This window comes from Curcuma longa, chromosome 2 (genome assembly GCF_044706935.1).
Source record: "Curcuma longa cultivar G26 ecotype Majalengka, Jawa Barat chromosome 2, ITB_CL_G26_1.1, whole genome shotgun sequence".
NCBI classification, from domain to species: Eukaryota; Viridiplantae; Streptophyta; class Magnoliopsida; order Zingiberales; family Zingiberaceae; genus Curcuma; species Curcuma longa.
The window spans coordinates 13,777,882-13,788,858 of NC_133862.1; the positions used below are offsets into that span (position 1 = coordinate 13,777,882).

Genomic DNA, 10,977 nt, shown 5'->3' on the forward strand with positions numbered 1-10,977 from the left:
AATTCATAAGAAGGGAAAAAGACTATTTTCTTTTATTTTTATTATTGTAAAGATAAAATACAAGTTCAATTATTGATGTTATCTGCATCAATATTTGAGTGCCGTGTGATATATATTTTTTATAATTTAAATATTTAAGTTTTTGAATCGACAGATAAATAGGGAAAAGAGTGTTTTCTTTTGCTTTTTCTTGGTGCAAGGACAAAATAGTGCACTTCGAGGAAGATAAAGATTATACTCAAAAGAATTATTTTGTGTTTTGGCACGAGATTTGGATGGCATATATTATAGTCAACAGATCCTTGATTCTTCTAGTCGTTTATAAGTAAAATAAATCTCATTGATCTCATGTGTTCAAATCTTAATTAGATAACTACATTGAATGAGGATCCCAATGACTAATTAATAAGCAATTTTTAAAAAAAAAATTAGAAAGAAGACAAAACTTATCAGAAGCTTCACGTTGAAAGCCTGGCAAATAAACGACACTTTTTGTGTCTTAAATTAAACTCTTTAAGTAATGAGTTGATTATCAAATATAAGACAGTTCTTGGTCCTAAAATATATAATTAACATAAGTCTTTTTCTTCCTTCTTATTTACTTTCTTTGTTAGATTCATGATATCTTAAATAAAAATGAAATTAAGGGAGATAACATAGAAATATACAAGTTAATAGAGATTGAATGTTTTCATCCTCTTCTGTTTTCTATTTTTTACTTTGAGGGAATTAATTAAAGTTAGAAGGATGGGAGTTTAAACTAGTTAAATTAAAAGAAGTAAATATCCTTCATTTGTATATCATAGTTTATTAGGGCATCTTCAATGGGGGGGGGGGGGGGGGGGGGGGGGGGGGGGGGGGGGGGGGGGGGGGGGGGGGGGGGGGGGGGGGGTTTTGGTGGGGATATTTAAAGAAATATTTCCACATATCAAATATCCCCCATTGGAGGGGATATTTATGAAGGGAATGGAAATCAACGGGCAAAAAGTTTTGCCCGGGTGATTATTATATCATAAAAAAATAATATAATAATTAAAATTAAATAAAAATGAGATATTTAGTTGGTGTTTAATTAAAAAATTAGAAATTATAAATAATTTTATTGAAATATAAATTAATAAAATGACAGTGAGACCCATAATTATTTAATTGATGAGATATTTAATTATGATATTTGGAAGTGAGATATTTGATAGGTGGGACCCATAAATATTTGATTTGTGATATATTTCATTGTGAAAGTTGAGATATTTGAGAGATGAGATATTTGATTGATGATGTGGATGTGGAGACCACAAATATTTGATAAAAATATTCCGTGGATGCCCTTAATGGTACAATGATTTTTAAGGTAAAAAAGAATTATTTTTCATTCTTTTAGAAAATATAATTACAAGAGTCGTCAAACAATTATCTTCAGATTTTGAATCCAAACCCTTATAATAATAACTTTTACGGTCCTTATCAACTAAGTTATGAAATCCTTTTCTCTACTATATTTGTGTGATAATAAATTTGAGAAAAAAGGTTCATTTTTTATCATTTCATTTTAAAAAATTAAAGAAAGGAGAGTATTTTAAAGTAATAATCCAATTCAGCTTCATCTTCCTAATTATATTTGATTATGACCTAACATAGATTTTTTTTTAAATTAATTATTATATAACAGTATCTATGCATGTATTCTCTATTTATATTAACTTTTGCTATTGTCATGCCATCACTTCTACAAAGACTCAAATCACTGTTCCACCATCGATCCTTTAGTAATTTTTTAGCATTATTTTTTATAATTTACATTTTGGAATTCACTGGATTATAGCCTTCTTCTTAATTTACTCATGGAGTAAATCCAAAATATAACTTATGAATATTCGCTAAAATATAAAATATTTTATTTTTTTATAATCGAGGTATTTAATTTTTCGAACAATAGAAATTTGGAGAAAAAACAGAAAACTCGTTGCTAATAAAGTTTAGAGGTCCAAACGCGTTGGCCCCACTGCCATTGTCAAATGAGAAAACAACAAAAAAAGAAATCACTGAAAAAGAGAAAAACTAAAATAGAGATATGCGAACAAATACCCTTTTTTTTATTTTTTTTCTAAATCAGAATTAATTACCCTTGTTCAGTTCATATTATTTTATACACGAACGGACATCCTCGTTCTCTGCGGTCAAATGAGTCCTTCCACAGTCTCGCCGGCCCCACTGCCATAGTCTTTTTCTCTTCCATTATGGTCACGTTCCGTAAACTGCAAAAGAAAAAAGAAAGAAAAAAAATTTGTTCCGCCTTCGGCTTGCTATTTATCTAGATGTTCTCGTGGAGTGCCAAGCAGCCACTGTGTGTAGAGGAGTACGATCTCCTTCTTGGATCCGATCTCGAGCTGCGGTAGCGTAGATCTGCAATTTGGATGCTGAGCATGGGGACCGACGGCGATGGCTACCGGTCCAGCGAGAAGATGGAGGCGGAGGGCGTCGGCGGAGAGCGAGTGGTCGTCAGCGGCCCGCTCAGCAAGCGCGGCAGCAGGAAGAGCGCCCGATTTAATCTGTCGGCCTCTACCTCCTCCTCCTCCTCCGCCGCTGCCGGCAGAGGCGACGATGAGGCCTACGTCGAGATCACCCTCGACGTGCGCGACGACTCGGTGGCGGTCCACAGCGTGAAGCCAGCGGCTGCCGGGGAGGTGGAGGACCCCGAGGTGTCGCTGCTGGCGCGGACGCTCGAGAAGCGGCCAGCGTCGTTCGGGTCGTCGTTGATCCGGAACGCCTCGTCGAGGATCCGGCAGGTGTCGCAGGAACTCCGGCGGCTGGCGTCGGGGCCGAAGCGGCAGGCTGTGGTGAGGTTCGATCGGACTAAATCGGCTGCGGCGCACGCGCTCAAGGGGCTAAAGTTCATTGCCAAGACCGACGGCGCCACCGGGTGGGCGGCGGTCGACCAGCGCTTCGACGAGCTCGCTGTCGACGGACTACTCCACCGGTCCCACTTCGGCCAGTGCATAGGTAACTCGCACTCTTACCCCAATCTCGCTTTCTAAATCCGTTCTGATTAGCTAGTACTGAAGCTATGAACTGAAATGTACTAGGCATGAAGGAATCGACGGAGTTCGCAGGAGAGCTGTTCGACGCGTTGTCGAGAAGAAGAAATATCACCGGGGATAAGATCACCAAGGCGGAGCTGAGAGAGTTTTGGGATCAAATCACTGAGCAAAGCTTCGATTCCAGGCTCCAAACTTTCTTCGACATGTATGCAATTAATGTTTATCAACTGATTCCTTTCCCCCTTTCATCGAAATCAGTTAATTTGGACATGCAGGGTGGATAAGAATTTGGATGGAAGAATAACCGAAGAGGATGTCAAAGAGGTAATCGACGAAGAACTAGATCCCTTTTTTGGATTAGCTAATTGAAGGCTCTGTTTTTTGACGAGAAAAATGGAACAGATCATCACTATGAGCGCATCGGCTAACAAATTGTCGAATATACAAGATCAGGCGGAGGAGTATGCTCGGCTCATCATGGAAGAATTAGATCCCAACGACCTTGGCTACATTGAGGTGATTTGCTTGAAGCCGATTAGTTAATTGAATCAACGAGCAGGATGAGCAGAGTAGTTGTTCGATGAAATGAGCTTACGACAATGCCTTGCAGATATACAACTTGGAGATGTTGCTGCTGCAAGCACCGTACCAGTCAATGAACATCGGGACAACCAATAGCCGGAACTTGAGCCAGATGTTGAGCCAGAAGCTGAGGCCGACGAGGGAGCCCAACCCACTCCGGCGATGGTACCAACATGGCAAGTACTTCATAGAGGACAATTGGCAACGGACATGGGTAATGGCTCTGTGGCTCGCCATCTGCGCTGGCCTCTTCACCTGGAAGTTCATCCAATACCGCCATCGCGCCGTCTTCGACGTCATGGGCTACTGCGTCTGCGTCGCCAAGGGCGGCGCCGAGACGCTCAAGTTCAACATGGCGCTCATCCTCCTTCCCGTCTGCCGCAACACCGTAACTTGGCTCCGCACCAAGACCAAGCTCGGCAAAGCCGTCCCTTTCGACGACAGCCTCAATTTCCACAAGGTGATCGCGGCGGGTATCACTGTTGGCGTAGGGATGCATGCGATCTCGCACTTGGCATGCGACTTCCCGCGGTTGCTGCACACTAAGAACTACGCGCCGATGGAATCCTTCTTCGGGAGCACGAAGCCAGGCGATTACTGGTGGTTCGTCAAGGGGACGGAAGGGTGGACAGGGTTGGTGATGGTGGTGCTCATGGTCATCGCCTTTACCCTCGCCTCCCCGTGGTTCCGCCGTGGCCGCTTCAAACTGCCCAAGCCCTTCCACCGCATCACCGGCTTCAACGCCTTCTGGTACTCCCACCACCTCCTCGTCATCGTCTATGTTCTCCTCATTGTCCACGGTTACTTCCTTTACCTTACCAAGAAGTGGTACAAAAAAACGGTACGTGTAAAGAACACAAAATGTTCACATCAGTATATTACTTAGCTAATTGAACATCTCTTGTCCAGACTTGGATGTATCTGGCGATTCCGATGATCCTGTACGCGAGTGAACGGCTGATAAGGGCGTTCAGGTCGAGTATCAGTGCGGTGAAGATATTGAAAGTTGCAGTGTATCCCGGCAACGTCTTGGCTCTCCATGTTTCCAAGCCACCGGGCTTCAGATACCACAGTGGCCAGTACATATTTCTCAACTGCGCTGCTGTCTCCCCATTTCAGTGGTAAAATTTTGTTTGCACTCTGTCAATCACAAACCTTTGCTTCTAATTTCTTTAATTAAATTGTATTAAAATGAGCAGGCATCCATTCTCCATCACCTCGGCGCCACAAGATGATTATGTCAGCGTGCACATACGGACACTCGGTGACTGGACGAGGCAGCTTAAAGCAGTTTTCTCCCAGGTATTACAGAATGATAATTGAGCAGATTAGCAGGAAGAGTAGATCAGAAAAATGAGGTTTTTTAGTGGAATTGCGTGTTGTTTAGGTGTGTCTACCGCCGACTTCGGGGAAGAGTGGACTTCTGAGAGCAGACTACGATGATGACAGCATCAACGGGGGCTGCCCAAGGTGAGCACTGTGACAAACTACACCACTTTATAACGTTTTCAGAATGTGCATAGCTTTAGACCAAACAACCGTCGCGTGCCTGCTCTTCAATGCCTCAGGTGGATGGTAGGACTGGTTCCCAATGCAATGGGGCAAGTTTTCCGATATGATTATAGCTGTCCCAAGTTCACGTTTCATACATTTTATTATTCAACAAACTCGGGGAGGAGACATCCACATCTGTCTCGTCCTTTTCCATTTTATGTTAGAAAATGTCAAGAGCCTTTGTCGTCATCTACCTAATCCTTGATTGATGGTGCGAGATTCTCTGCATTTTTATCGTCTGGATTATACCAAGCTAGCCGCATTAATCTCGTGGAGCTGACATTTTTTCTTCTATTTGTACGGCTGATTTTGGGACTTCAAGAATAACATGCATTGGTCTTTCATTAATACATATGCTTCAGTCCTCATCGATTGCTTTGTATGGAACAGCATCCCAAGGCTTCTCATTGACGGGCCTTATGGAGCACCGGCCCAAGACTACAAGCAGTACGAGGTGGTGTTACTGGTGGGTCTGGGCATCGGGGCCACGCCCTTCATCAGCATCGTCAAGGACATCGTCAACAACATGAAGGAGTTGGAGTCCCTGGGCCTGACTGACGACGACGTCGACGACGACGACGTTGAGACCGGCAGCGGTGGCTCGCACAAGAGATCGGCATCTGTGTCGTCGTCGGCAGCATCGTCTTTCAAGACGCGGCGGGCCTATTTCTACTGGGTGACGCGGGAGCAGGGATCGTTCGAGTGGTTCAGGGGAGTGATGAACGAGGTGGCGGAGACGGACAAGAAAGGGGTGATCGAGCTCCACAATTACTGCACCAGCGTGTACGAGGAGGGCGACGTGCGCTCCGCCCTCATCGCCATGCTGCAGTCTCTCAACCACGCCAAGCACGGTGTGGACGTCGTCTCGGGCACAAGGGTCAAATCCCACTTCGCCCGCCCAAATTGGCGGACCGTCTACAAACGCATCGCGCTCAAACACCGCGACCAGCGAATCGGTAATTCACTTTTCCCGTCATCCTTGCTATCTAAGTGAATTGGGTAAAGTAGCACTAACCCTAACAATGAATAGGAAAATAAAAGCGCATCATCATCATAAGTAGACATGACCAAAAGCTTCAAATGCTCCATCATTAAAATCCAGCTTGTGGAAGTATTAGTGCTTCTTATTCTTTTAGCTTATTGGTTATTTTAATGAAATGGACAAACCATTAGATTATATTTTAAGCAAAAGGTCACTTTAGCAGAATATTCGAACTTTACGCTAACTGCTCGGAGATTTTGCACGACTGCAGGCGTGTTCTACTGCGGAGCTCCAACTCTGACGAAAGAGCTACGCGAGCTGGCGCATGATTTTTCCCACAAGACCAGCACAAAGTTCGACTTCCACAAGGAGAACTTTTGAACAAACGCATATTAAACTTAAGGAGGTTGCAGAGTGATAGTTAATATAGATTTGATGTGCAAAGACCAGAATATATTGGTCAGCTACAATCTTTGAATCTTTTTTTACTTCTACTTTTGCTGAATTGATGTTAATGCCTACTTGTGCTGATGGTGTAGGACATTTATCATATCAAATTAATTGATACTGTAAATATATAATATATATTTTTCTAGTGTTGCATAAAGAAATTTTAGTGCAATCTAGGATTCTATAGGAGTCGTTAATAATTCTTATGAGTCCCCTACTCGCCTGTACGCTTTCGGCTCTGTTTCGATCGGGGCTGCGGGACCATGTGTCCTATAAATTTGTAATTACCGGTCTGGACTAAAATTTGAGTGGATGGTGTGGTCCAGAGGGACCCTCCTATTTGTTCTAATTTTTGTTTCAGGATAAGAACAATAATTAAGGACAAAAGATCAATACCAAAATGTCTAACCAACAGGACCCAGTCAATAATGCTACCAACCAAACGCGAGAACGCTGTAGAAGGGGGACAAAACCCTAATAAATTGTCTTCTGCCAACCCCACAACTCACATGCTTTGTAACCCTAATCAGCCTTAATGAACTGTTGGTTACCTATGGGTCATGAAGGTGACTTCTCTCCTAAATTGGTGAAAGCAAGTAACACCACGACGCATAACAGAGAACAGACGACGACATTCAATTAAATCTCTAGGTGATTTAATACACGAGCCATCAAAATCATGCAATGAGAGCACCTGTAGCTTAGCTTCACTGCATACACTGACCTTGGTGTTGTCATGTAAATGAATAGAGCAACTTTTGTCGACTAATCTCTTAAAAAGTTCCAAATCATTGAGGGCATAAAATAGGTATTGTTGAAAGCTTAACCTCATCCAACTTGGCCTAACCTCAAACCGGCCATTATTTCAATAAATCATATCAAATTACATTTTTAATGTATCAATGGAGAAGGGTATGTTCAATGTATGTTAAATGGGAAAAGATTACCTATTTTGTCTCAACTTAAAAGTACTAACGACTAACGAAATAATTGAAAATTTGACAAAATTATAAAGGATTTTAAAAGGTTTAAAATTAGTAGTCAAAATTAAATATTACAAATATATTTGTATAGAATTAAATATTACAAAAGGTATATACTCCTACACTTATGTGAAACTACAATGTATCTTTCGTTGTATCAAACATGATCAAAAGACAAATTTCACATGGATTTGACACAATCTTTCTTCAGGATAACTACAATGAACGAATTAATGAATCTCAATAAGAGTTATTACAAAATACAAACTGCATGTTCTACCAACTATATAAATAATGTGAAACAAAACACATCGTTGGGAAAAAATTGAAGAAAAAAATACGCTTATTTCATAAAAAAACTTATCATGAATTAATAGACATATATGCACTACGTCTCCCTTCTAGAATTTCGCCGTAGGCCTGATTCATTTTCGTTATCCTTTTCATCTTTTGCTCCACTACTTCCAGCAACCTCATTTTTGTCTACTTTAATTTGGCATTTTTGGATGCAATAGTACTTGCAGTAAGAGCCAGCTGATCAACTAAGACTTCACTATCCAGTGTTCGATCCATCTTAACCCATTAGGGCTTTACTACCTAGTATCCGATTCTTCTAACTCACTAGGTTTTTTCTTGTTAAGTGTCCTACACACTCAACACTCATATTAGATGCATAATGTCTAATTTTAAATTCTTTATTAGATATTAAAATAAGAGTTCGATTATCGATGTTGTCTGCACTAATAATTTCTCCTTTTTATGTTTGACAACATAATTCAAAGTTAGAAAAATATTTGCAGTTTAAAACTTTAAGCAATAAATTGCAGTTTAAAACTTTGGGGCAAGCAGTAAAGTTAAGTATCTAACAAACTTAGACTTTTAAGTAACAAACTTCAGTTGTGTTTAGTTCAAGTAACAAACTTATCATATCATACATAACTTTGGTTATGTGATTATCAGGTAATCACATAATCAAGGTTATGGGGCATAAAATATAACCTAATATTGTTTAATTTAACTTATTTATTTAGAGAAAGAATAAAATATAATCAATTTAACATTTACTATATTACCCTTGATTCAATTTATTTTTAAATAATAATTAAATTAAATTAATAATATTAATATTAATAATATTAATGATGATAATAAATTGATAATATATATAAAAAATAAATATAATTTATTTATATTTTTTAAAATTTAAAATAAATTTATATATTTTTAATAAAATAATTTGTTAAACTAATAAATATAATTTGTTAATTTTATTTTTTTTAAATGTAAAACAAATTTATATATATATTAATAAAATAATTTGTTAAATAATTATTTTAATAAAATAATTTATTAAATTAATAAATATAATTCATTAATTTTATTTTAATAAAATAATTCATTAAAATAATTATTTTAATAAAATAATTTATTAAATTAATAAATATAATTTATTACTTTTATTTTTTAAAAATTAAAAGCTCTAATTTGTGTGACAATCTTTATATGAGATAGAGGAAATTTATTGAATTGAAATTACACAAAATCAATTTCAAACTTATCTGTCGAGATAATCTAAGTTGATAATCTCAAGCTATCAAGTAGGGAAGGGATGTCAGCAACTCATCCATGATAATCTCAAGCTATCAATTTCAGACCTTTCTAGACTTATCATTACCGAATCACCAAGGCCGAGATGTCATGGTTGAGTTGCTGAGGCCAAGATATCATGGATGAGTTGTAGATGTTGAAATATATCATGGCTAAGTTGTCGAGGTTGAGATGTCATGGCTGAGTCTAGAAAGGTTGATACCGAGGTCTGCATTGGCTATATGCATGTAACTAAGTTATTTATTGTTGGGCTGACAAGGTAGTTAGGAAGACTCGACACTTAACATCATCTGTATGTTGATGCAGCAGTGAAGCATTATTGAAGCAGCATAGATGATCTTCAGGACCTAACGACCCCATGGTGAGGCAACTCTTGTTCGAGGACTCCTTTAGAGAGGCATTCCTAGAACACCTTCCTCATTGGAGGCTAGAGCTTTTCCCTTTACGGTCGCTAGGAGGCGTCTCTTCTACTTGTGACTCATGTGAACCTTCACCCGGGAGGGTTGCACCCTTGTTGATTGAAACCCTCGCTGACAGAGCCCCCACAAAAGGTGGTGGCAACTTATCTAGAGGATGGGGCGCACTTGCTAAGTGAGGAGGGGCTTCCACTAGAGGTGGTTGCAGGAGCAGGCGTTTTCGCAATGCTTCTTGTACCACCTTAAAGACCAGTTGATTAAGATCTTCTTGTGTCATGGCCACTACTTCGTCGTGACTTCTTTCTCAGACGAAGTCTTAGTTATCAGTAGTTCTTCTAGTGTTAACCATCGTAGTGTCTCAGCTCAAAGTTTTCCTAGACAATACTAATTTATTCCAGTCAAATACCATGGATGGTCAAACCATCAGTCAATAAACGATCCGACGTGCGCACTCCCTGAAGATCGTCGATGAGGAGAGTGAGGAGGACTTGAAATGCACTTCAATGGAAAATTAGATTAGCACTGGGGAGATCCTAACAGGCCACTTCGACACTTAAGTTAAAATTTGATTGAAGTATAAAGCTAAAGCAGGAAAAAGAAGTAGAGAGAGAGAGAGAGCTCGATGGAGCTGACAAGAGTGTGTGAGCAACAGTTCGGCTAGACCTAAGTCCTTTTTATGCCGGGTCAGATTTTCTTCAAGTTACATCTGATCTATTTTGACTTTGACTAACAGCTCAGTACGATTTTTGACCACACGGGACATATAGATTCCCAATGCATCTATAGCAAAAGATGGAAAGTGACTTGACAGTATAGTATCCCAACAAGAACAACTATAAAACTGAAGACAGGTTAATTTGGCAAATGGATGCTTTGTTTTCTTAATACCATTTGAAGGTACAATTGGTTTTAGCACACATTACTTAACATGGATTCCCACATTCATTTTATAGTTTTTTTTTCTTCTTCTGTTTATATCAATGAGAATGACAAGAAAGACTAAAGTACCATTGTTCTTATTTATTTAATATTACTTCTGCTTATATCAAGTAACCCTAAACCTGAAGTCCTATTTCTCTGCCATAGTGGCTTCGATGTAGTGATGATATTAGAAAACATGGAGTTTATATTAGGTTGAGCTCCAAAGCAATAATTATTTTCAGAAGACTAGTTGGCCCTTGTTTGCTAGTTCATTCTCGTTCATAAGCCCATTGAGTTCGATGTCGACGTCCATTTATTAGATTTTTCCCCCCATTGATCTCCAGAACAAGTCAAAAGAGAGCCATAAACAAAGAGGTACTAGTAGTGCAATATAGCCATTCCTTTGATTCAACTTGTGCCATTACAAATCTACAGGATCGATG

At 39.4% G+C, this 10,977-nt stretch overlaps 1 protein-coding gene across 1 annotated transcript; it reads left to right on the top strand.

The window, feature by feature from the left end:
• The first annotated feature begins 2,281 nt into the window (after positions 1-2,281).
• On the top strand, positions 2,282-6,751 carry LOC141816839 (respiratory burst oxidase homolog protein B-like). The gene is made up of 10 exons (XM_074704571.1): positions 2,282-3,000; positions 3,084-3,243; positions 3,314-3,362; positions 3,441-3,554; positions 3,649-4,461; positions 4,530-4,741; positions 4,820-4,922; positions 5,008-5,090; positions 5,565-6,130; positions 6,428-6,751. The coding sequence occupies exons 1-10, from the start codon at positions 2,415-2,417 to the stop codon at positions 6,535-6,537; spliced, it is 2,796 nt and encodes a 931-aa protein (XP_074560672.1). The 5' UTR covers positions 2,282-2,414; the 3' UTR covers positions 6,538-6,751.
• The last annotated feature ends 4,226 nt before the right edge of the window (positions 6,752-10,977 follow it).